Source organism: Enhydra lutris, unplaced genomic scaffold (assembly GCF_002288905.1).
Source record: "Enhydra lutris kenyoni isolate GAN:26980312 unplaced genomic scaffold, ASM228890v2 scaffoldscaffold20, whole genome shotgun sequence".
Taxonomy (NCBI): Eukaryota; Metazoa; Chordata; class Mammalia; order Carnivora; family Mustelidae; genus Enhydra; species Enhydra lutris.
In genome coordinates, this window is record NW_019154104.1 from 925,038 (window position 1) to 950,058 (window position 25,021).

The following is a 25,021-nucleotide window of genomic DNA, read 5'->3' on the forward strand; positions in this document are numbered from 1 at the left end:
GCCACCCAGGCACCCCAGGAAGTATTTTTGAATTATTTCAAGCATGAAAAAGAAAAAGTGACCTCATCAAATATTTAATGAGATATGCCATCAGAGAAGACTGAAAAAAGGAAAGAGTGAGCCCCTGGCTCTTCCTGAACAGGCTTGTTTCAAAATAACTTGCCTTTACTGGGTTTTTAAAACTAAAATTATAGTTTCCCCCTCTCCAGACACAAATACAAATAAGAGTAAAATCTAGGACTAATCCTAACAAACACTGCTTTATTTTTTTTATTTCTTTATTTTTTTAAGTAGGAGCTCAGTGTGGGGCTTGAACTCATGACCCTGAGATCACGACCTGAGCTGAGATCAAAGTCCAATGCTTAACTGATTGAGGCATCCAGGCACCCCAACACTGCTTTAAATTAAAGACACCTGTAAATCACATGGCTCACTAAAGGTTCTGGGAGTCATTTTTTTTTGAAAGGTTTCCTATCTCAAGCAAGAAGCACCTGCAAGATTGTGTGTATGTTGGGTGTGGGGGGGGCGGGTTAGAACACAAGTTCACACCTTCTCTACTCATGTGCCAATTACCGTATCAGAGGCTAAGACGATCTAGTATGTTCTCGGTGCAAAATCCTATTTCTTCTTACCACATCCTTCCCTAATGCACCTATGCCATCTCAATGCTTATATAATGCTAGTGATTAGAAGTTGGTGGAGAAAATTCAAGCTGGAAAGCTAAAAGTTTAGTGCTTCAATTGAGGACTAAGAGGAAGGAATAGATAAGATGTCCAGACAGTAGGCCCCTGATAAAGAACAAAATCTGGTTAAGATATTAGGACTTTACTCTAGAATGCTAAAGACTCCTTAGTTTGTAATTATGTTACTGGTGAAATTGCTTTATGCACGTGCAGGGTCATAAATGACTAACATTTCTAAAGCAGGGAAGAATTTGTTCTGTTTCTAAGCACAGATCTTACTATCAAAGCAAGGAATGTTCAATGCAGAAAAATTAGAATACAGAAATAGGAAGGTGAAAACACACACATACAACCCCCAAATCTTGCTGCTAAAAGAGAGCTTCTATTAACACTGTGGTCTGAGGGCATCCAGATCATTTCTATTCATGCATCCCAAATGCGTAGTTCTCTAAAGTGTTTTTTCATGTAGCAGAGTATGAACAACCTTCCACATCACCGAAAGTTCATTTACCACATAATTTTAATAGTGGCATGGTATTTTAGAAATAGATTACCGAGTCCTATACTGTGGACATGGGAGCTGTTTCCAGTTTTCCTTTATTAGAAGCAACATGGCAGTGAACATCTTTGCAGGTAAATCTCTGCACACATGCTTCCACATGCAGAGATAAATCACTGCAAGATAAAAAGGCAGAGGGTGAAAGAGGATAAAGAAAAGGGAAACTGGAATCACTGTTTCAACTAATTGAAAAGGAAGTTTTTGGCAGAAGATGGGAGACTGGAAAAAGAGAGGCAGCTAGCAAGTCCCCCAAAAGATGAAGGCCATTCTGGGTTAGCGACCGGTCTTGTGGAACTATTCTAAGTCCTTGTAAGAGTTGCAACCTTAGTCCCTCTAAGAGTTAAGTCTCTGAGGTCCTTGCTTAATGTTTAAAACATTCCCACAACTGTTTAAATAACTGAGGCACTGAAGCCTTAAGATTAAGTGGTCTTTGATGTTGGGAAAAACAAGAACAACTCTTGGTTTGTGCAAAAGAGCCATGGAAGTGAAATCAGTCACCTGGTCTGGTTGAGCCTCTGTACAGAACATAAGCAACAAAGCAGCCATGACTGGGGCACCTGGGTGGCTCACTCGATCAAGCATCCAACTCTTGATTTCGGCACAGGTCATGACCTCAGGGCCTTCACGTGGAGCCTCCTTAGGATTCTTTCTCCCTCTCTCTGCCCACCCCTGCAACCCCACTGTTGTCTCTAAAATATGTAAATAAATCTTAAAAAAAAAAAAAAAAAAGGCAGCCATGAAGTAGGCAAATATCCTTCAGTGAGGGGAAAGTTCATCTGGTTTGACAAATTCATGCTTGGACTAGAAAGATTTTTAGTCAATAACAATAGACATTTTTTCTTTTCCTCTTTGAAGATTTTAATTCAAGTTTTCCCTTTTAGATCTGAAACTAGAGCCAACTCAATCATCCTGGGGTTGATTATTTTTAAATTTGGCTTCTCTTTCTGCCTTCTTCTGCTAGACTTTTTGTAATTTTTTTTTTTTTAAGACACTGCCAAAAACCTGGATATAAGGTACATTTAAATTAGGAATTTGTTATTTTTTAACAGCTATGTGAAGAAGTGTCAGGAAAAACTGGAACTGGAGGCAAAATTAATTCTGATGATAGGGGGGAGTGAAGAAAATCAGGCTGAATTATAGACATTTACAGAACAGAATTTATGGTTTCTTTAATAATGTTGAGGGGGAAAAACCTAGTAAACTAAGGACTCAAAGTGAGAAGACCTTGGTTGCAGCCTTAGTTCTTCCCACTAACTTTACTTTTGTCCCTGGGCCAGTCATCATTTCTCTTCTGGGTCAGAGGTTCCTCACCTAAATCTTAAAGTCTGAGGCTTAATACAGAATTGTGTCAGAGAAATTCCTCTAATAGATATCAACTTCTGATAATTATCACATACTTTTAAAAAGCCTTCTAAAGGCAACATTTAAAAAAAAAACACTTTGTTACAAGTTTTCTTCTACTATTAATCTGCTCACCCTGTTTTTATACTTGCTAACTTTTAGTTTAATTCATGTGGATTACTAAATTATTAATCAATGAGGTTAATGTCTATAAGTATTCACTGCATTGGACTAATTAAAATGAGATTTTTGGAAGAAAAACCAGGTTTCGGCTCAGCCCATTCTCCATTACTTGTATATTATGAGATTCATAATTTATTTGCTATCTTGTCACTTTCACTTGGTTTTGCAAAACTCTATTCAGGCACAAGACTCACAATGGTATTTAACAAAATGATATCACCTTAAATGGTATTACATTCCAATATATGTTAGTAAGGGAATGAATATATTTAGGTAGAGAAAAAGCAATAAAAATTTAAGCCATTTTCACTGTCAACACTGAGAAGGGAATATGACAAACTTCATAATAAAGGAAGTAAGAGATGAAAAGGAAATCTTTAGCCACTTCCAAGTTCTCAGCCTTGGCTTCAGGAAAATATCTGAAATATAAACCTTCTTACCTTTTCCTGGGAGAACCATTTTTCCAGTACAAGAAACCAGACCCAGGCTAATCTTTGAGGGTTCATGTCCTGTCCACATCTGAAAAATGTGAAAAGAAAGAATTTCTAAACAAAGAGTTTCTACTGACCTTTACTCTTTTGTGACCCAAGATTTGGATTTCACTGCTCAGTCTATTTTAAACCTAACCAGGCAAGAAGACATTGTCCTAATGAGGAATTTTCAATTATATGATAGATCAATAAAACTAGAACCAGAAAAAGAGCCAGCAGCTTTCATTTTAAAAAAAAAAAAGGAAAAAATTCTACCCCTAACTCCAACTCACTATCTAGTCTTTATTATTTTTAAACAAAATAACATTCATAGAAAACTACAAAAGCAAGTCTCCCTAAAGTATGTTCTTGAAAATAGAAACTGAATCAAGTAGCCTTAAAGAAAAAAAGGAAATTCATAAAAATTTATTTTTAACTCTATGCTAAAAACAGGGATATAGGAATTCATAAGGCTTTCTTTGAAGTTAGTAATTTAGACAGAAACTGGCTAGATCCCAAATGAAAAAAAAGGGAAAAATGAATCACCTAAGTCTCTACTCTGTATGTGTTAGTACAGTACAACACAGCTGTCAAAAGGAAAAGTGAGGGGAGAGACTAGACAGCACATTTAATTGTTATACTACTAGCTGTTAATAGCATTGCCAGGAAGAGCCTCACTAAAAATTTAAATAGAGAACAGTGGTTGCCAGGGTACAAAGAGGGGTCAAAATACAAAGAGGTATTCCCAGGGAGTGAGGGAATTCTTTTATGGTGATGGAAGAGTTCTGTACCTTGATTTTAGTAGTAGTTACATGGGTCTGTACCTGAATAAAACTGCACAGAACTACATACATAAAAACAAATCCACATTAAAAATATGGTGAAGACTTAATAAGTTCTGCAGTCTAGTTAACAGAAATGTATCAATGTCAATTTCTGGATTTTGATATTGTACCATAGGTATATGAGATACCACAATTGGGGAAGCTGGGGAAAAGGTACTCTTTGTATTTTCTTTTTTTTTTTTTTTTTTTTGCACTTCTTGTGAATATAAAACTTATTTCTATAACTTTTTAAATATAATATTCATATAATTATTTCAAAATAAAAACTTTAAGTGAATTGACTTCCAGACCTTTGTTAAAGCTACAATACCTTCAATTACATCAGCAAGAAGAGAGCCTTTCTGGAGGCAAAGAAAATGCTTTTCAATGCAGTTCCACCATTTACTTTAATGATAATAATCAAGAAATGGTGGTTTCAGGCATACTTTGCTGGCCAGGCTTACATGCTGTTTAAGAGGATAACTGAAAGCCAATACTGATTAAGTACTAAACACGTATTAGAGAGATAAATTTTCAGAGCAAGTGAAATACACTCTACCTCTGATAATTCCTCAGAGGACAGGTGAGAGAGGCACGTTGACCAGAACCCAAAGAGTGACCTTGTGTCTCCCGCCCTCAGACTGCCTGGAATAAAGAGAGATCCTTACCTCAGCTGATCTGGACACACCACCAGCGCCTGAAGTATATCTTCCACCTTTTTTGGGATATCCCCTTGTGCCTCGTGTAGCTGAGGTACACATGCCTGAGCTAGCTCCCATTCTCCTCTGCGAAGGCACTCACAGAAAAACCCAAAAAGTTGCTTCTGAGAAGCAGTTTCCTCTTTTCCAAATGGATGATGCATTTTCCCAGCACAGAGTGCAGGGAGATAAGAAGAAATAAATTACGCAGACCACATTGTCAATTTTCTCATTCGTGGAGCACCTCCTAGAAACAATACACACCACAGTGAGGAGAAACGGAAGGAACTATAGTTAGACAAACTAGTAACTGCTAGCCCGGCTGGGAAAAGCGGGACTTACTTCCCTAATTATTATTGTTTTAAGTTTGATTTGACGTGTTACTTTTTTTTTTTTTAAAGATTTTATTTATTTATTTGACAGAGAGAAATCACAAGTAAGCAGAGAGGCAGGCAGAGAGAGAGGAGGAAGCAGGCTCCCTGCTGAGCAGAAAGCCCGATGTGGGGCTCGAACCCAGGACCTGGGATCATGACCTGAGCCGAAGGCAGCGGCTTAACCCACTGAGCCACCCAGGCGCCCCGACGTGTTACTCTTTTTGAGAAGTTCCACCTTTCCCCGAGGGGTGGATCCCATCTCTCTACATGCATCCAATATTTAATTAATCTCAATGATCGTATTAGCTCAGGGTGCAGACCCATAACCGTACTTTCATATTCCCCACTTAACTTTACGCCCATTCCGACTCCAAATCCCCAGGTGGTCGCCTCCTTAAGGATGAGAAATTCAGGAGGAACCTCCCTCCTTGGAGCTCTCTCTTTAGGCAGATGAGGGAAGATTTGGAGAAGAGTCTGTGTCAGACCTGAAGGCCCTTGGGGATTGGGGCTGAGGGATGCTCTCTTCAGGGGTCGTGGGGAGCGCCCCCGCTTTCTTTGAGGTGCCTAACACTTACCCGCTCCCGGTGCCCAAAGCAATAGAGATTCCAGCGCAGCCATGTTTGAACCGAGTCAGGTGATAGATCCCATTCGGTAGGTTGTCCGATGTCGGGATGGGGTGGGACGACTGAGAGCGGCTACTCCTATTGGTCAGTGGAGGGACGATGCAAATAAGGCGCCATATTTGTTTGGGTCACGTGTCGCCACCTCTTTGGACTAGAGAAAGCTAGGTCAACGAAAGAGTAAATCAGCTACCCAGCTAATGAGGACCGTTCATCTCAGTTTTTACCACTCCTCAGCTCAACACCTTCTGTTTTGCGTTCGTCGGAGCAAATGGCAGGAATATCAGTGTCCCTTGATTTTTTTTCTTCTTTTACTTCCTAGCATTTGAAGTCAGCTTTTATTTTTAAAAAATTTTAAAAATGATTTTATTTATTTGACAGAGAGAGGTCAGAAGTAGGCAGAGAGGCAGGTAAGAGAGAGAGGGGAAGCGGGCTCCCTGCTGAGCAGAGAGCCTGATGTTGGGCTCCATCCCAGGACCCTGAGATCATGACCTGAGCGGAAGGCAGAGGCTTAACCCGCTAAATCACCCAGGCGCCCCTGAAATCAGCTTTTAAGTGCTAACCTCTGACAGTGTTTTGCCAGGCCTTAGGAATACCGAGACGCAGAGAAACCTGGATCCTCCTCCATTGTTATTCTATCCAACTGGGCTCTGTTATAATCCCAGAATCCTACATCCTGAATACCCATTTTCTGCCTAATTCCATTAATTTATTTGCTCATTTGCCTGACAACTGTTAATTGAACGGGGTACGAGTCCCTATTTTACAGGCTAAGTTGTGGACCCCGTCCTCAAAGAGCTCAGAGTCCAGTGAGTAGCGCATGCCAGTAATTAGGATACAATAGGTTAAATTATAAGACAAAGTGTGCACTGAGAGATGAGAACAAAGAATGAGCAAAAGCTTTTTTGCAAATATAATACTGCAATCTGAAACTGAGTATTAAAGCAACAGTTTACTAAGCTTCTTTATCACAGCTGCTTTTACACAGAAACTTGTTTGGTTTCTTTATGGTCTTCTTAAACTACAGACTCATGTTTCCCCATTAAGTGTTTTCAGTTTAAGCAATTTCACGCAGCATTTCCCAAACTATTTCATCACCAAAGTGTGGTGAAAATAGCAAAGCAGGTGCACCTGGGTGGCTATCCCAGTTAAGTTTCTGCTTTCTGCTCAGGTCATGATCCAGAGTCCTGGGATGGAGTCCCAGTAAGGCTCAGCGGGGAGTCTGCTTCTCCCTCTCCCTCTGCCCCTCCTCTGGCTTATATGCGCGTTCTCTCTCAAATAAATAAAATCTTTTTTTAAAAAAGATTTTATTTATTTGACAGAGATCATAAGTAGGCAGAGAGGCAGGCAGAGAGAGAGGGGGGAACCAGGCTCCCTGCTAAGCAGGGAGCCGGATGTGGGGCTCAACCCCAGGACCCTGGGATCATGACGTGAGCTGAAGGCAGAGGCTTTAACCCACTGAGCCACCTAGGTACCCCTCAAATAAATAAAATCTTGAAAAGAAAAGAAAAAAGCAAACCCAAACAAACCCAAGCTCTCTTTCAAAACCTCTTCTAGGATAGATGGGTTCTTATTCCCTGAAAATTAACATGTCTCTCTGGTCCATTACACATTTTATAAATGTAGTGACAAAAAAAAGAAAAGAGACAATTCCAAGCAAGGTTTTTCCTGGCTTCTTTCACTCCTTGCTGCTGTTCCTCTACAGGACTTTGATAACCACTGTAACGAGAAACTGACTGGAACTCATTGACTGATTGTAGTAAGAACTACAATTCCCAGCAAGCAGAGGAGCCAACATGGTGCTCTCTTCCTACCTCTGATTGGATATTTCGCCAGAGCGATGACCCAGTCAGCATTTGGGTTGTTGCTTTTCGGCGCTTTCCGCGGGGAACTGTGAGGGGTGGGGGAAACTTTGAAAGTTGGATGCCACAGACCCGGTACTGGAAAGTTTCATGTGGGGGGCGTTTGTGGGGAAATGGGATGCGCTCAATATTTTCTGCTCCTTCTTTGGGCCCCTCTCTGTGTTGCTGATTTCGGGGTAGGGGTGAATCTCTCTCTTTGGTCCAGTACACTCACCCTAGGCCTATAGGTATCTTAACAGGAACCCCGCCGCTGATCTGGGGGCTTCTGGCTTTCTTTTGTGGGAGATGCTGGGAAACTGCTCCTTGTTGGCAAAAGTTATTTTTAGGGGATTCGGGTGACATTTTCGCCTCTTGATGCTGTTTGGGGTCTCGGCAGGGGAGCCCATCATTAAGCGAAGTTTAGGGTCTGCTCGCCTTCTGGTGGTGTTGAAGAAGACGTAGTTAAAGCGAGGAGTTCGATCTCTGGATTGGAATGCGGACTCAACCATTTGCCCGCTGATAGACTTTGCACAAATTTTTCAACTCAATACCTCAGTATCCTTAGTCTGAAAAGTGAGGGAAAACATCGGGTCGAAGCTCTTGGAACAGTACTTGGCACGTAATAAGGGCTCAATAAATATGAGCTGTTATCATTACGTAACCGTTTTCATTGAACATCTTACTTGAGGATTTTTACTTTGTTGAGGAGGGAGGGTTTCAGTCTTCAGGATGGAATTGCTTTCCTCACTCCTGTTCACAGGTGTGGGCACGTAAGCGCACACACAGCAGGAATTTAAGTCTCTGGTGGAAGAAACAAACACGCAAGCTGTAATAATACATTAATAGGATTATCCAACAAATATGTACAAAATATGATGAGAACATTGGAGAGGAAGAGAGTGAGTTGGGGGCAGGCTTTGTGGAGGAAAGACAAGGAGTCAGGACTAACTGACTTTTGTGCAACCTACCAATCTCTCGTGGCTGGAGAGCCGGTAAGTGAGGCAGCAAATGATGTTTTGCTGCCTGTATTGATAGCTCTGTGTGTCAGGCACCAAATCCCTTAATCTTTCACTACTTTCTTATGAGGTAGATACTCGAATTACCTTTGTTTTACGGATGAGGAAGCACAGACACCAGGGGATGAAGTAGCTGCCAGGAAAGCCGAGGTCTGGACCTTGCAATCAGATACATGAATGAGAGGGAAGTGAGAGACCAGTTGATGAAGGGTCTTTATGCGATCTTAAGAAGTGTGGAATTTATCCCAGGGTCTAATGGTCTCATGGGTAGTTTTAAAGGTGGACAGTGACAGGATTGGAGCAAATTTTCAGGATTTGTGGCAGGATTGTGGTACTGACCTGACCCTTGCAGACCAGTTTGGTGCTTTTTCCTGTCGGCTTCCATAGCACATTTAAAAATCAATGACAATACTTACTGCACGACTGTAATTATTTGTGTATACATCTCTTTTCATCTTTTACCGCGTGTTCCCAAAGGGTAGGGAATGTGCTTAGATGATTCTTGTACCCCAGGACTCACAGAGTGTGTGATTAAGGAGGTGTGGAAGGAGCAAATGAATGGATTTTTTTTTTTTTTTTTTTTTTGATAGTCAAGGACTAACCGGAGGCAGTATGGATATGATGATGGGAGTGGCCCTAATGAGGCTGAGATAGCAGAGTTGGTTATTGTAAAAGGCCAGGAAGTTTGGGTTCTCATTTTTGATTGAATTTATCGGTCTAAATGGTGTTATTGCTCAGAACTATCTGATCTGTAAAGACATTAGGAAATGACACAGCAGATATCACTTGGTAAACTATTTGGGAAACAAATCAATACTGACAAACTCCCACTGGAGAATGAGAGGAATGTATTTTGTGTTTGGGAGGGGGTGTGTGTAGAGAGAGAGAGAGAGAGAGAGAGAGAGAGAGAGAGAAAGGCAGGAAGAAGAGGGAAAGAAAGGGAGGAAGAGAGTTCATTTGATTCAGAGAATTTAGATGTTATGTAGAAATTTGGGCCATGATATTGGAAATAAACTGGTATCTACACTATCAGTATTGTGTGATTTTGTTCCAGACTGTTACTCCTTTTCTGATAACTATATTGCCTTATTGCCTGGAACAATGAAGAGTTTCTCTTTCTACTCTACTCAAAGGACATCTTGCCATCTCAGTGAGATAACAGAACCTCTCCTTTGCATGCATTATGAAAGGAATCACAGTGATTGTATTCTAGTTCTCTGAAGGCAAATATTTCATGAGTCTCATTTAGCCCCAGTGAGGTTCAACAACAAGAGTGAAATTTAATTGCATGTGAGAATGTGAGCAGCTAATACAATAAAGACAATTTCAGTTTGTAAATAAGACCTGAAATAATAAAATCTCATTTGAATCAGAGGTTCGCTCTGCCTCGTAGAAAAAGAAGTTAAATATGATTATGGGCTTGTAGTAGGGTGAAATGGTTAAGAGGATAAGCCTTAGAGTCAGACTTCCTGAGTTGAAATTTTGGACCCACCATTAACTTTTTCTGATGACAATGGAATAGCTAACATTTCTAGTCTTTGGTGTTCTCATATGTAAAAACTGGATAATTAGTCAGACTTTCTTATAGGGCTGTTGAGAAGATTAAATGTGATAATTTATGTAAAGCTCTGGAACAGTATCTGGTACCTAGTAGGTGCACAGTAGATTTATTGTTGTTACAGTGCAGTGAAAGTAAAGGCTTTCTAAGGAGTGCTTGGAAATACTCCTTGAGGATTAATTACGTATCCAAATAAAATCTATAAATGCACTGAAAATCTTAAGATGCTAAACAAATGAGAAGTGGTGTCCTTATATTAATGTAAGAAATACCAAAGAATTGTGTGAGATGCACATTTTTATGTTGTTTTGTTTCTCTGTGTGGATGTTTGGTAGACCTTTAGAAAGATTCTGTAGCCATTCTTTATTTTATCAGTAATATTTTAAGTACTATACATTTCATTTTGCATCTGGAGAAGCTTGAAGAGTTTTTATTTTGTAGTGTGTTTTGGATAGCCTATCTACTATTGATTATGCCCTTTTCCAGTTCTTTTCAGGGTCCTTTTCCTGCTGCATCTGCATCAGGTCCTTAGGCATGGGTAGCAAGAAACTCAGACGAGTGGGATTATCACAAGAGCTGTGTGACCGTCTGAACAGATATCAGATTGTTACCTGTCAGGTAAAATTTATGTACTTTTTCTCTTGGAGAAACTTGAAGTACAAATTAATTATAGATATATGTTAATAACTCCAAAATAAGCCTGAAATATGAAAATCTAACTTTCTTAAAAAAAAAAAAAAAAAGATAAATGACAGTGCTTCTCCAGAGGCTAATTTAAAATAACAGGCTACGGGACGCCTGGGTAGCTCAGATGTTGGTCGTCTGCCTTCGACTCAGGTCATGATCCCAGGGTCCTGGGATTGAGGCCCACATTGGGCTCCCTGCTCAGCAGGGAGCCTACTTCTCCCCCTCACACTCCCCTTGCTTGTGTTCCCTCTCATGGTTAAATTATAATATGCTCCTAATTTTAGAATGTTCCTGTCTCTGTAATACTGACTTTTATAATCATCACTCTACATCATGCTGTGTCTCTCTCTGTCAAATAAATAAATAAAATCTTAAAAAAATAATAATATAAAGTAAAAGGCCACTAACGTTGTATTTTCTTTTTTTTTTTTTTTTTAATTTTTTTAAAGATTTTTTATTTATTTGACAGACAGATCACAAGTAAGCAGAGAGGCAGGCAGAGAGAGAGAGGAGGAAGAGGCAGGCTCCCTGCCGAGCAGAGAGCCCGATGTGAGGCTCGATCCCAGGACCCTGGGATCATGACCTGAGCCGAAGGCAGAGGCTTTAACCACTGAGCCACCCAGGCGCCCCTAACGTTGTATTTTCAAATGTGATTTCATTTATCCAGATTCCACTATGTTTTCATTTTGGGTCGGGGAGAATGCTTATAGCATACTGTTAAGTATACTCATGCCATTTATTTGGGATTCTATAGAAGTTTCATCCACTTGAGAGAAACTTTGCAGTGACGTAAGAAATAGGACTTAGATGAGGAGATGGTATTAAAAATGGATAATGTCTCTTGCCAGCAAGAGGATAATTTTCCTATCACTGAATGAGAGAAATGGATAGAGCAGATGTTGCATTTTTTTTAAAAGATTTTATTTATTATTTAACAAAGAGAGAGATCACAAGTAGGCAGAAAGAGGGGGGAAGCAGGCTCCCCGCTGAGTAGAGAGCCCGATGTAGGGCTTGATCCTAGGACCCCGAGATCGTGACTGGAGCTGAAGGCAGAGACTTAACCCACTGAGCCACTCAGGCACCCCAGATGTTGCATTTTTAAGCACAATAGTGAAGCAGATCCCTCTTGGGTTAAATAAGGTTTTATGTTAAGATTTAATCCTTAATAAGACAGATTTTCAGAGTATGCTACAATTTAAAAAAAAATTGCTTTGTGTGTTAATGGTGTTTTTGTTTCTTCTTATATATTTAAGAATCCTCATGTTCATACTTGAAAACACTCTTAAAAGTATGAGACTTAACATTTCATTCCATAGTCAGTTTTATTGTCTCACTGATTAAATACTTCCTCTGAAGGATCTCATAGCTTAGTAAGAAATCTGTTTCAACCTGCACTTTCTGGTGTCTGTGCCCAAACTCCAGCACAGGGCAGTGCTCATATATACCTGGGTTGGAGGCTGCTGCTATGTGATGTCACTTGATGTGTCCTCTGATATATGCTAAGTAAATTGGAGGATTAGAAGGTAAGTTTATGGCATCATATCTTTCAGTTAAGGTATATAGGGGGCAATACTATAAGAAACATATAAACCTGTGATCTACAACAAATTACGCTTTATCTATACATGGATAGTGTCCATTAAAAGTTTCTTTTTAATTCCAGTATCTTTGTTGCACATATATGTTTTAATAGTCATTTTATGTCTCTTTAGGACTTTTTATGTCTTTCCCCACTGGAGCTTATGAAGATGACCGGCCTTAGTTATAGAGGTGTCCATGAACTTCTATGTATGGTCAGCAGGGCCTGTGCCCCACAGATGCAAACGGTATATATATATGTATTTTTTTATGATTTGGTTATGATTTTTGAGATGATTCTTAATCTCATTGGAAATCTTTTTTGGGGAGTGCCTGGGGGGCACAGTTGGTTAAGCAACCAACTCTTGGTTTTGGCTCAGGTCATGAGCTCAGGGTCATGAGATCGAGCCACTGTGTTGGGCTCTACTCTCAGTGTGGAGTCTGCTTGAGCCTCTCGCTCCATCTGCCTCTGCGTGCTCACTCTCTGAAATAAATAAATCTTAAAAAAAAATAGAATCCTATTTGGGATGAGGCAAAAGCTAAAATAGAGATGAACACCTCAAAAATATTGACTCACACCATTAAGTTAGTCCTTTAATGAGAATATGTGAAAAATTTATATAGTTTATAAACTCATGGGAGACAGTTCCTAATTATGGGAATGAGGAAGCAACAGGAAGTTTTTTTTCCCCTGTAGCTAATAGTGATATTTCAAAAGGACATCTGTGTCTTTTGTTTAGGTAGAATTTGTGGACCTCATGGTTAAATTATAATATCCTCCTAATTTTAGAATGTTCCTGTCTCTGTAATACTAACTTTTATAATCATCACTCTACATCATAAAGTACATATACGGGGTTTCTACTTGCTTATTGATTAGATAATACTTAAAAACTTTGTTCGCTCTTTTTTTTTTTTTTTAGATTTTATTTATTTGAGAGAGAGAGAGAAGAGACAGAGAGAGGGGGAGAGCAAGCATGAGCTGGGAAGAAGGACAAAGGGAGAGGCAGAAGCAGACTCATTGTGGAGTACAGAGCCTGAGTGGGGCTCGATCCCAGGATTCTGAGATCATGACCTGAGTTGAAGGCAGCTGCTTAACCAACTGAGCCACCTAGACACCCAAAAACTTCACTCACCCTTGAGAAGAGTTAGTCTTTTATAACAAATCCTTGTCAAGTGGTACAATTATTTTATACTTTCTGTCTCATAACTTTAGCTTTTCAACATGTAGATTTAGTGCATGGTAGAAAAGATATTGTTTTCCCAGAATAAGAGTGCCTGGAAGTCTGTTTAGCGCTTTATAAATGTATTTATTTAGGTGAATTATAGATTACTTACCTTATATCTTATACTGAAATTTGTTAACCATTGAGCAAAAAAGTGGAGTTCAATTCTATGAAGTATGAAGGAAGGGATGTTAGTGTCATTTGAAATTTGTGAAATTAATGAATAGATGAAGTATTTTCTTTTTTCTTTTCTTTTCTTTTTTTTTTTAAAGATTTTATTTATTTATTTGACAGACAGAGATCACAAGTAGGCAGAGAGAGAGAGAGGAGGAGGAGGCAGGCTTCCCGCCGAGCAGAGAGCCCGATGCGGGGCTCGATCCCAGGATCCTGGGATCATGACCTGAGCCGAAGGCAGAGGCTTTAACCCACTGAGCCACCTAGGCGCCCCTGAAGTATTTTCTTTTGTTCGGATTTAGCTTGTGATCTAAGAAAATACCTCATAGGCAGAGTAGTCAGAAGAATTAGAATTGGAGATAGGTATTGGCACTGTCTTAGCTTTGTCATTGACCTCCAAGCCTTGAACAGCTCACTTCGTTTTATGGGAGAAGGAGGAGAGCTAAAATAGTAAGTGATGTTGCTGTGACTAGGTTCAATTAACTTGTTACTATTTTGAAGCTCGTAAAGCACCAAGAAAGTGTTTTAGTTTCGCATGTGTCATTCTGTTTGGTCAACATATATGGCGTATTTCTAGTTAGAGAATTAAAGAGAGCACGGGCAGGAAATTCACCTTTCGTCTCCACTTCTGCTACCATTTCATCTAAGGTATCAGTACCATTCCAGATGCCTGCTCTAGAAACCGTCTTTCTCCTTTGTTGTATGTTCACTTCTATAGCATTCTCTAGATTTGAGTCTTGCTGTAAACATTGGCTTAGCTTCAGTACATTTTTCCAGGGAATATATTTTTGTTCATTGATATATTCCTTTAACTGATACTTATTGAGGGCCAGACATGTAGCATGTACTCTTGTTAGGTCCTGGGGATCTTGTAGTGAACGTGGTAACATCCTGCCCTCCTGCAGCTTACAGTCCAGTGGGAGAAGTCAAACATTACACATATAAGTACATAAACAGTTATTTGTAGTAATGATAAGTCCTACCAAGGAAAAGTATAAAAAACTCTGAAACTTAAGAACAGGGTTCGTTACCTAGTTCCAGGGTTAGGAAGGGCTCCCACTAGGAAGTGACACTTTAGCTAAAACCTGAAGGATGATGAATAGGGGAGAGATAGGCAAAGTCAGGAAGAAGGTGAGCATGGAGGAGTCTGTAGGCAGGGGGACCAGGATGTGTAAAGGCCCTGTGAGAGAGGGAGGATGGCATTTCCTGGCAGTAACATCAGGCTGATGTGATGAACAGAGCGGTGAGGAGCAGATTGACCTCAGAGATGAAGTCAGAGAAGCAAGCAGGAGTCAGATCATGGGGCCTGCAGACATGTAAAGGATTTCGAACTTTATTCTGAGAGCAATAAAAAGTCCTAAAAGGGTATGATCTGTGTTTTTAAAAGCTCAGTCTTACACAGGGACTTTATAAAAAAACAAGATTCCTGGCACATTTCAGGCTGACTGTGCTGTCCTGATTGTTGCTGCTGCTGTTGGTGAATTTTTTTTTTTTAAGAGATTTTATTTATTTATTTGAGAGAGAGAGAATGAGAGAGAGTGAGTGTGAGGGGGGAAGGTCAGAGGGAGAAGCAGACCCTGTGCTGAGCAGGGAGCCCGATGCAGGACTCGATCCCAGGACTCCAGAATCATGACCTGAGTTGAAGACAGTTGATCAACCAACTGAGCCACGCAGGCGCCCGGTTGTTGGTGAATTTGAAGCAGGCGTCTCCAAGAATGGGCAGATCTGTGAGCAAGCCCTTCTGGCTTACACACTGGGTGTAAAACAACTAATGTTGGTGTTAACAAAATGGATTCCAGTAAGCCACCCTACAGCCAGAAGAGATACGAGGAAATCGTTGAGGAAGTCAGCACCTACATTAAGAAAATTGGCTACAATCCCGACATAGTAGCATTTGTGGCAATTTCTTGTTGGAATGGTAACAACATGCTGGAGCCAAGTGCTGACATGCCTTGGTTCAAAGGACGGAAATTCACCCTAAAGATGGGAATGCCAGTGGAACCACATTGCCTGAAGCTCTGGATTGCATTTCTGGAACCACAAGCCCTTGTGTTTGCCTCTCCACAATATCTACAAAATTGGTGGTATTGGTACTGTCCTTGTGGGCCGAGTGGAGACTGGTGTTCTTAAACCTGGCATGGTGGTCACCTTTGCTCTGGTCGGTGTTACCACTGAAGTAAAGTCTTTTGAAATGCAGCATGAAACTTTGAATGAGGCTCTTCCTGGGGACGGTGTGGGCTTCAATGTCAAGAACAAGGTATCTGGGGGCACCTGCATGGCGCAGTTGGTTGAGTGTCTGCCTTTGGCTCAGGTCATGATCCCAGGGTTCTGGGATCAAACCCCATGTCAGGTTCCCTGCTCAAAGGGGAGTCTGTTTCTCTCTCCCCCCGCTGCTTGTGTTCTCTCTATTTCTGTCTCTCTCACTTTCTCTCAAATAAAAAAAAAAAAAAAAAAGAATGACTTATCTGTCAAAGATGTTCATCGTGGCAATGTGCCTGGTGACAGCAAAAATGACCCACCCGTGGAAGCAGCTGGCTTCACAGCTCAGGTGATTATCCTGAACCATCTAGGCCAAATCAGTGCTGGATATGCACCTGTACTGGATTGTCACACAGCTCACATTGCTTGCAAGTTTACTGAGCTGAAGAAGATAGATCATCATTGTGGGAAAAAGCTGGAAGATGGTTCCAAGTTCTTGAAATCTGATGATGCTGCCATCGTTGATATGGTTCCTGGCAAGCCTGTGCGTGTTAAGAACTTCATTATCCTCCTCTGGACCATTTTACTGTTGGTGACATAAGACAGATGGTTGCTGTGGGTGTCATCAGAGCAGTGGACAAGAGGGCAGCTGGAGCTGGCAAGGTCACCAAGTCTGCCCAGAAAGCTCAGAAGGCTAAATGAGTATTATGCCCAGTACCTGCCAGTCCAGTCTTAATCAGTGGTGGAAGAATGGTCTCGGAACTCTTTGTGTCAATTGGCCAATTAATAGTAAAAGACTAGTTATTGATAACAGTGCATCATAAAACCTTCAGAAGGAAAGGAGAATGTTTTGTGGACCATTTGTGTTTTTTTGTGTGTGGTTTTATTATTAATTTTGAAAAGTCAGTACTTTTTAATGAAAACAACATGACCAAAAATCTGTTACAGAATTTTGAGACCCATTAAAACAAAAATTTAATGAGAAAAAAAACCCCCACAACAACTCAGTCTCGAACACAGATAAGTGATTGGAAAGGAGCAGAAAAATATTTGTGAAGACCACTTAGGTATCCACTCCTATCTTCCAGACAGAAAGTGGTTCTGACGAGCGTTTTTCGAGTGGTGTCAGTGCAGATGGCATTATGTGAGTTGTTATGAGAGATATTTAGGAGGCAGAATGAGTAGGATTGGTGATTGTTTGCCAGTGGGTAGTGGTGAAATACAGGAAAGTGACAGATGAGTCCTTGATTTTTTTTGCTTTGGGAAACTGGGTAGTACCACTTCCTGAGATAAGGAATGCTGGAAAAAGGATCAGACTTGATGGAGGCAGATCATGAATTTAATTTAGTACTTGTTGAATGTAAGGGGCTTATGAAACATTGAGTGGGGATATGAAGCAGGCAGTTCAGTACTCGGACCTGCTATCTGAAGGAGAGGTCCGTGGAGCAGTTTGTGTTTGGGAGTCCTCAGTGTAAATATGACAATGAGATAAGCGTATCCAAGACCAAGTCCTGAGTGAAGCCAACACTTTAAAATCAGATGAAGTAATGATGCGTCTGAGAAGAAGCAGCCACCACCATAAAAGAAAAACTGGTGAAGTGGCATACCAAAATACTCCTTTTTGTTTCATTTATATACATACTATCATCTCTGATATTGTATACATACTCTCCTATCTTATCCTGTTCCTTCATTTTAGTCTTTTTTATATGTGTCACTAATTCTATTATTCTAGTGATTAGTGTTCTTATAGTGGCAAAGGAAGTACTTTAATGTTGACAGATTGGGCAGCCTTTGTACGTTTGATAAAATGTCTCCAAGCCTACCTACCAGGCAATAGCCTGATGATATGTTGTAGACAATATTCAGGTATTTCTAAATCAGATGTATACCACATGACTTTTTTCTGTAGTTTTTCTTTTCTTTTTTTTTTAAGTGTACCTGAGTATAGCCTCAGAAAAATGTGATAATCCATGGTTTAAATGATCTAAGAATTTAATAGGTGAGACTGGACAGAAGTGGGCACATTTGTCGCTTACAAATATTAATATGCTGGTTTTCCTACATCTTCACAGAAGCAGAAGGGCCTTGGATTTGATATACAGATGTATTAAGTTGTAAACTGGAAGTGGTTAGAGACTGTTTCTGTTTCTGTTCCCATAGTTTATCATAGTATATGGCATGTAGTAAGTACTCAGTATTTGTTGAAAATAAATGAATGAAGGAAGGAAGGAATAATTACTGTTCTATGGCTTGGCCTCAGTTTATTTGGGCAATTTAATAAAATAGTAGTAATTTTTAATGTTAGAAATTGTAGAGGTAAGTGTTCTTAAACTTTGCTAGCTATGTAATCACATTAATCACATTTTAAAGGCTCTTTTTCAGAGGAAGGTAACATTCACAGGTTCCAAGGATTTGATGCAGACATTTCTTGGGGGGCCGTTTCTCAGGTTACCATACCTACCTTCCAGCTATTCTACACAGACCAACCTTGGTTTGAAAAGATAACTTGAGCATGCCATTCCTTCTTGCTTTCCACATTGACCCCAGACTTCAACAAGGCTCTTTCTCGTGATTTGGCCCCTGCTTTTTTCTCCAGCCCCATCACTGGCCCCACTGGTTACCACACTCCATCTTTCAACCATTCTGACTCTTTATTTTTTGTAGTTTTTATTAGTTTCCATTTTCTCCCTTTCTCTGTGTGTTCTGTCTCTTTGGCAGGAATATGTGTATTTCCTTTGCTTAACAGCTATTTCACATTTTAGCTCAGACATCCAGCTCCTCCTGAAGTCTTCCTGGATCACAGAATTCATAGATGAGGTATATACTGTCTCTGGGAGTCCACTTTCCCTGTCATGGTGTCTCTGACATCTGTATTGTAATTGCCTGGTTTCCAGTCCTAATTTCAACTGCTGGGTGACCATAGGTACTGTGAGGGCAGGGCCTCTGTCTCCTCTATCATATATGATAGTCTGGCATAGTCTCTGGCATGGACTAAATATTCATTAAACAAATAAATGTTTGAGGAAAAGAGAGATGGATTGGAGTTCCAGCTGCTAGAAACTGAGATTTGGAGTGGGTTTCTGGTTTTGAATAGACATGGAGATTGAAAAGAACGTCTTCTTTTTCTTGTTCAGGCTTATGGGATGAAGATGCAGACGTCTGCTTCTCTCTCCCCAGCGTTCTTAGCCACAACCCTTTCTGCATTGGATGAAGCCCTGCATGGTGGTGTGGCTTGTGGATCCCTCACAGAGGTAAAGGAGAAACTTTCCAAATCTCCCACTGGCCTGTAACGTTCAGAGCCAGGGGAAAAAGTTTAGTTGAGAAACATAGATTAATTCATACCTCAAGGGCATGGTTCTCCACTCAGGACCTAGTATAGTTGCTTTTCAAAAAATAAAGATATTCAGAACAGTCCTTGCTGACCACCTGAAGTCTGCTTCGGTTGCTGTTTCTTAAAATTAACTTAGAAACTGATGAATATTATGAAATAGCATGAAGCGATTTGGGGGAATTAAAAAAGGAACAGTACTTAGTGTATGAGGAAGGAAAATTTGAAATTTTATTAACATGTGGGCAAATCATGGTATTAAACTGAAGTAAGCTATTTTTAGTTTCTGTTGTAGATAAAATTTGGTTCTAGGATGTGATAGGCTGTGTTGGTTATGCATTGTTGCACAACAAATTACTTCAAAATGAAGTGACTTAAAACGACAATTGATACTTACTATTTCTGTTTCTTTGGGAGTGGCTTAGCTCAGAGATGTCGGTGAGGGATGCAGTGTCTTGAAGGCGTGGTGGGGCTGGAGGATATTTCCAAGAGGGCTCACTCATGTAACTGGGAAGTTGATACTGGTTCTTGGTAGGAGGTCACAGTTCCTCTCCAAAGAGGCTCTCCACAGGCTGCTTGAGTTTCTCAGGACATGGTGGTTGACTTCCCCCTGGGTGAGTAATCCAAAAGAAGGCAAGATGGAAGTGGCAAAACCTTTGATGGTTTAGTTGTGGAAGTTACACACCATTAACTTCTGCCACATTGTCTTCTTAAGAAGCATGTCATTAAGTACAGCTCACATTCAAGGAAAGGGAAAATTGGCTCTACTTTTTGAAAGAAGTGTCAAGGATTCAAGGACATTTCTTTTTTTTTTTTAGAGAGGGGAAAGGGGGAGGGGCAGCGGGAGAGGAGGAGAGAGAATCTAAAGCAGGATCCATGTGGGGCTTGATCTCACAGCCCTGAGATCATGCCTGAGCCAAAAATCAAGAGTTGGACACTTAACCAATGTTACTTTAATACATTTGTATATTATAATATGATTGCTGATGTAGCAATATTTACCACATAATTATAGTATAATATTACTGTCTATATTCATTAGACTGCATTAGAGCACTGTGGCTTATTTACTTTTCATTATGAGTTTGTACTGTTAAACACCATCACTTTTTTTTTTTTTTAATATTTATTTATTTTAGAGCAAGAGAGAGGACACAGGTGAGCTGGGAGGGGGATGAGGGGCAGAGGGAAAGAATCTCAAGTAGAGGCTGTCCTGAGGGTGGACCCTGATGCACGGCTCAGTCTCCAAGACCCTGAGATCGTGACCTGAGCTGAGATCAAGAGTCAGTTGCTTAACCAGCTGAGCCACCTGGGTGCCCCAACCACCATCACTCTTATCTCTGCACCCCACGCCTTTTTAACCGCCTTCTTAATTTTACAGATTTAACTTTTTAGATTCCACATGTAACTGATACTGTATAGTATGTTTCTTTCTCTGTCTGACTTACGTTGCATAGTGTAATGTGCTTAGGGTCTGTTCATGTTGCTGCTTATGGGAAGTTATCTTCCTCATGGCTGAGTAATTTTCCATTGTGTATATATGCCCCATTTATTATTATTATTTTTATTAACATAATGTTAATAAATGTTATTAATGTTACAAATAATGTTATTTGTTTCAGGGGTACAGGTCTGTGAATCATCAGTCTTACACAATTCGGTGCACTCACCATAGCACACACCCTCCCCAATGTCCATCCACCCAGCCGCTCCATCCCTCCAAACCCCTCCCCTCCAGCAACCCTCAGTTTGTTTCCTGAGATTAAGAGTATCTTACGGTTTGTCTCCCTTTCTGGTTTCATCTTCATTTTTCCCTCTCTTCACCTATGATACTCTGTCTTGTTTCTCAAATTCCTCATATCAGTGAGACCATGTGATAATTGTCTTTCTCTGATTGACTTACTTCGCTTAGCATAATACCTTCTAGTTCCAGCCACCTTGTTGCAAATGGCAAGATTTCATTTTTCGATGGCTGCATAGTATTCCACTGTGTATCTATACCACATCTTCTTTATCCATTCATCTGTCAATGGGCATCTAGGCTCTTTCCATAATTTGGCTCTTGTGGACATTGCTTAAATGCTGCATTTTTAAATCCATTCACCTGTGATGGACATTTAGGTTGTTAACATATCTTGGCTATTGAGAATACTACTATGATAATCATTGGAGTGCAGGTATCTTGAAGAAATAGTTTTTACTTCCTTTGGGTATATATCTGGAAGTGGAATTTCTGAGTTGTATGTAGATCTATTTTTAATTGTTTTGAGGAACCTCTATATTGTTTTCCATAGTGAGATTGAAGATATTTAGAAACTACCACAGTTCTTTCCTGCATGCTGCATTGGCGTGCTTACTGGTCCAGTGTGGCAACTCACGCACTTACCAGGATACTCCTGAAGAACTTCTTGCCTGAGACTTCTAGGGGCTTAGATATTTTAAGCAAACAAGAGCAAACTCTGACATTCTCATAGTCATGAATTCCAGTGTAGATTTTTTTCTTGAAAATGGGCATTCTGTTTTAGATACTATACCTTATTTTATGTCCTGTCTTCTAAGAAAGGTTTAAAAATATGTGTGTGCTATGCTTGGAGGATGCCTATTAGATAGTTGATAAATGAGTGAGCGAATCTTTCAAAGAAACAAACCCCCCTGCTGTTGCAGGGTACTGCCACCAGATGGTGCCAGAATCTTACTATACGTAATCTTTTTGCACTCTAGCGGGACCTCTTCAAGTGAGTTTGTAACGGCAGTGTTCTACAGTTATAAAGTTACTTAAATAGCAAAAACTGAACTTAAGATTAACTAAGAACTAATTTAAAAAATGTTTTAGAATACTTTTTAATACTTTTTCACTTGGCATTTGTCAATTCTTTCTGAATCCAAGTGTTAGTTACCAGCCACGTTGGTCTTTTGTCATGATCTGCTTGGTGGACTTGGAGCACAGATACTCTGACTGCATTTTAGTGGCCAGTTCTGTACTTCCTGTTTTAGTTACAGGTAGCCTCTTCAGTTGTTTTGGGATTTTTTTTCAGTTGACTATAGGGAGTATTTCTATTTACCTTTTATTAACAAAATTTTAATGTATATTATATATATATATATATAAGATTAAATATATTCTGCATGTGTAAGTTATGAAGTCTTATGACCCTATGACTTAATAAGAACCAGAACAATACCAGAACCATTGAAACTAACCGTGGGCTTCTCCCTGATCCTATCTTTATCCTTCATTGAGATGTAATCTTTGTTCTGAATTTTTACCATTCCTAAAATTTTTTTCCCCTATAGTTTTCTTTTACTGTCTATGTACCTAAATAGGTGCCATGACATTTATTTAGTTTTGCTTTGTTTTGAGCTTTATTAAATCATTTCTGTGATTAATTCATATCATATCTCTTCTGTGAATTATTTTTTTTTCGCTTAATAATGTCTTCTAAGATTTACCATGTTGTTTCAGGTGACAGGAGTATAATTCCCTTTTCCTGCTGTATCATATTCCACTTTGAAAATATGCCACGATTTATTTAACTTTTTTCTTGTGGGTTGTTTCTAGTTTGAGGCTAATATAAACAAATACTTTGAAAATTGTACATGTCCCCTGCATCACATGTACAAGTATTTCGCTGGGACAGGGATTGTCAAATTACTGCCCAATGATCAAATCTAGCTTGGTGTCTGTTTTTGTAAACAAAGTTTTATTATAACACAACTATGCTGATTTGTTTATGTTTTGTCTGCTGCTGTTTATATGATAGAAGGCAGAGTTGAGTTAGTTGTGGTAAAGATCTCATGGTCTGTAGAGCCTAAAATATTTACTATCTGGATCCTGTCTAGGGTATCTACCTTGGAGTGATTTCCTGGTTATAGGATATGTGCATAATGCAACTTTGCAGAATCAGGACAAATTGTTTTCCAGAGCAGTTGTTCCTGTTTGAATTTCTACCAGTGATGTGCAGGAATTCTTCTTGCTCCATGTCTTCATTCCTTGGTATTATCAGATTTCTTAACTTATGCCCATCTTTGGCATCTATGATCTTAGTTTTCATTTTCCTGATTTCTAATGAGCTTGAAAATTTTTTTCACAAATCATTTGGTTATTTCAAAAGCAGTTTTATTAAGGTACAATTTAACCACTATAAAACCTCAACGATTATTAATTGGATAATTCAAGTAATTTTCTAGTAAGTCATCACTATAGTCCAGGTTTAGAACAGTTCCATCACCTTAAAAATTTCCCTCATGCATATTTATAGGTAATCCTTGCTTCCATCCTCAGCCTAGGGTACCCACTCATCTGTTTTTCTGCTTCTATCTATATATTTGACTTTTCTAAACATTTCATATAAGTGGGATCATCTAATATGTAGTCTTTTGTGTTTGGTTTCTTTTACATAGTGTGATGTTTTTGAGGTTCACCCATGTTGTAGCATGTAGTAGTAGTTTGTTCCTTTTAACTGTGGATTTGTATCGCGTTGTATGGCTGCAGCACATTTTGTTTATCCATTCCTCAGTTGATGGACACTTAGATTGTTTCGTTTTCACCCAGCAGGAATAATGCTGCTATGAACATTCATGGATAGGTCTTTGTATGGGCATAGGTTTTTGTTTCTCTTGGGAGATTACTAGGAGTGAGTGGATAATGGATACGCTGAACTTTTTAAGAAACCCCAGACTGCTTTCCCAAGTGGCTGTACCATTTCACATCCTCACTGGCAAAGTGTGATGGTTTGTTTCTCCGCATCTTCACTAACATTTAGTATTGTTTATCTTCTTGATTTTCGCTATTCCAGTGGGTGTGAGTGGTATTTCATTGTTGGTTTTTTTTTTTCTCCCCCTTGCACCACTGGGGGACAATAGGCAACCCCATCCGCACTCTCACAGCCAGGCTTGTTGTGGAATTGCCAATTTCATTGTAGTTTTAATTACACTTCTCTAATGACTAATGATATCGAACACCTATTCATGTGCTTACTGGCCATTTGTGTATTTTCTCTCTTTTTTAAAAAGATTTATTTATTTATCTTAGAAAGAGAGAATGCCTGTGCGTGAGCAGGGGGAGGGGCAGAGGGACAGGGAGAGAAAATCTTCAGGCAGACTCCCTGCTGAGTGTGGAGCCCCAGGTGCAGCTCCATCCCACAGCCCTGACCTCATGACCTGAGCCAAAATCAAGGGTCAGAAGCTTAACTGACTGAACCACCCACGCACTCCCTTTTGTGTATTTTCTTAAGTGAAGTGTCTAGTCAGATTTTTTGCCTATTTTTTAATTGGTTGTTTTCTTGTTACTGAGTTGTAAGCATTCTTTATATATTCCGGATACAAGTCCTTTATCAGATGTAGGATTTGCAATTGTTTTCTTCCAATCGGTGGCTTGTCTGTTCATTGGTTTCTTCATGGCAGCTTTTGGAGCCCAGTCTATGAGTTTTTTTCTTTTATTGATGGTGCTTTTGGTCATCTCTACAAATTCTTTGTCCAGCCAAAGACACAGTGATTTTTGCTATGTTTTCTTCTAAAGTTTCAGTTTTAGGTTTTACATTTTGTTTATGATCTATTTTTTTAAAGATTATTTATTTATTTGACAGAGAGACAGAGATCACAAGTAGGCAGAGAGGTAGGCAGAGAGAGAGGAAGGGAAGCAGGCTCCCTTCTGAGCAGA

General features: G+C 39.7%; 2 protein-coding genes across 3 annotated transcripts in view; one reads left to right on the forward strand and one right to left on the reverse strand.

Moving 5' to 3' along the window:
- LOC111148524 (zinc finger FYVE-type containing 26) overlaps window positions 1-5,771 on the reverse strand; it is a 63,382-nt gene extending 57,611 nt beyond the window's left edge. The window contains exons 1-3 of the mRNA XM_022505150.1: window positions 5,708-5,771; window positions 4,729-5,005; window positions 3,207-3,285 (exon numbers count right to left, since the gene is read on the reverse strand). Of these exons, the coding sequence (XP_022360858.1) occupies window positions 3,207-3,285; window positions 4,729-4,922 (273 nt within the window). The 5' untranslated portion in view covers window positions 4,923-5,005; window positions 5,708-5,771. The remainder of the gene's footprint in view (window positions 1-3,206; window positions 3,286-4,728; window positions 5,006-5,707) is intronic.
- A 1,847-nt stretch (window positions 5,772-7,618) lies between these two features.
- LOC111148673 (RAD51 paralog B) overlaps window positions 7,619-25,021 on the forward strand; it is a 599,479-nt gene continuing 582,076 nt past the window's right edge. The window contains exons 1-4 of one of the 2 annotated variants that reach the window (XM_022505442.1): window positions 7,619-7,689; window positions 10,654-10,785; window positions 12,567-12,680; window positions 19,169-19,285. In XM_022505442.1, the coding sequence (XP_022361150.1) occupies window positions 10,702-10,785; window positions 12,567-12,680; window positions 19,169-19,285 (315 nt within the window). In that variant the 5' untranslated portion in view covers window positions 7,619-7,689; window positions 10,654-10,701. Of the gene's footprint in view, window positions 7,690-10,653; window positions 10,786-12,566; window positions 12,681-19,168; window positions 19,286-25,021 lie in introns of those variants that run through there. The other variant, XM_022505443.1, reaches the window with a different exon arrangement.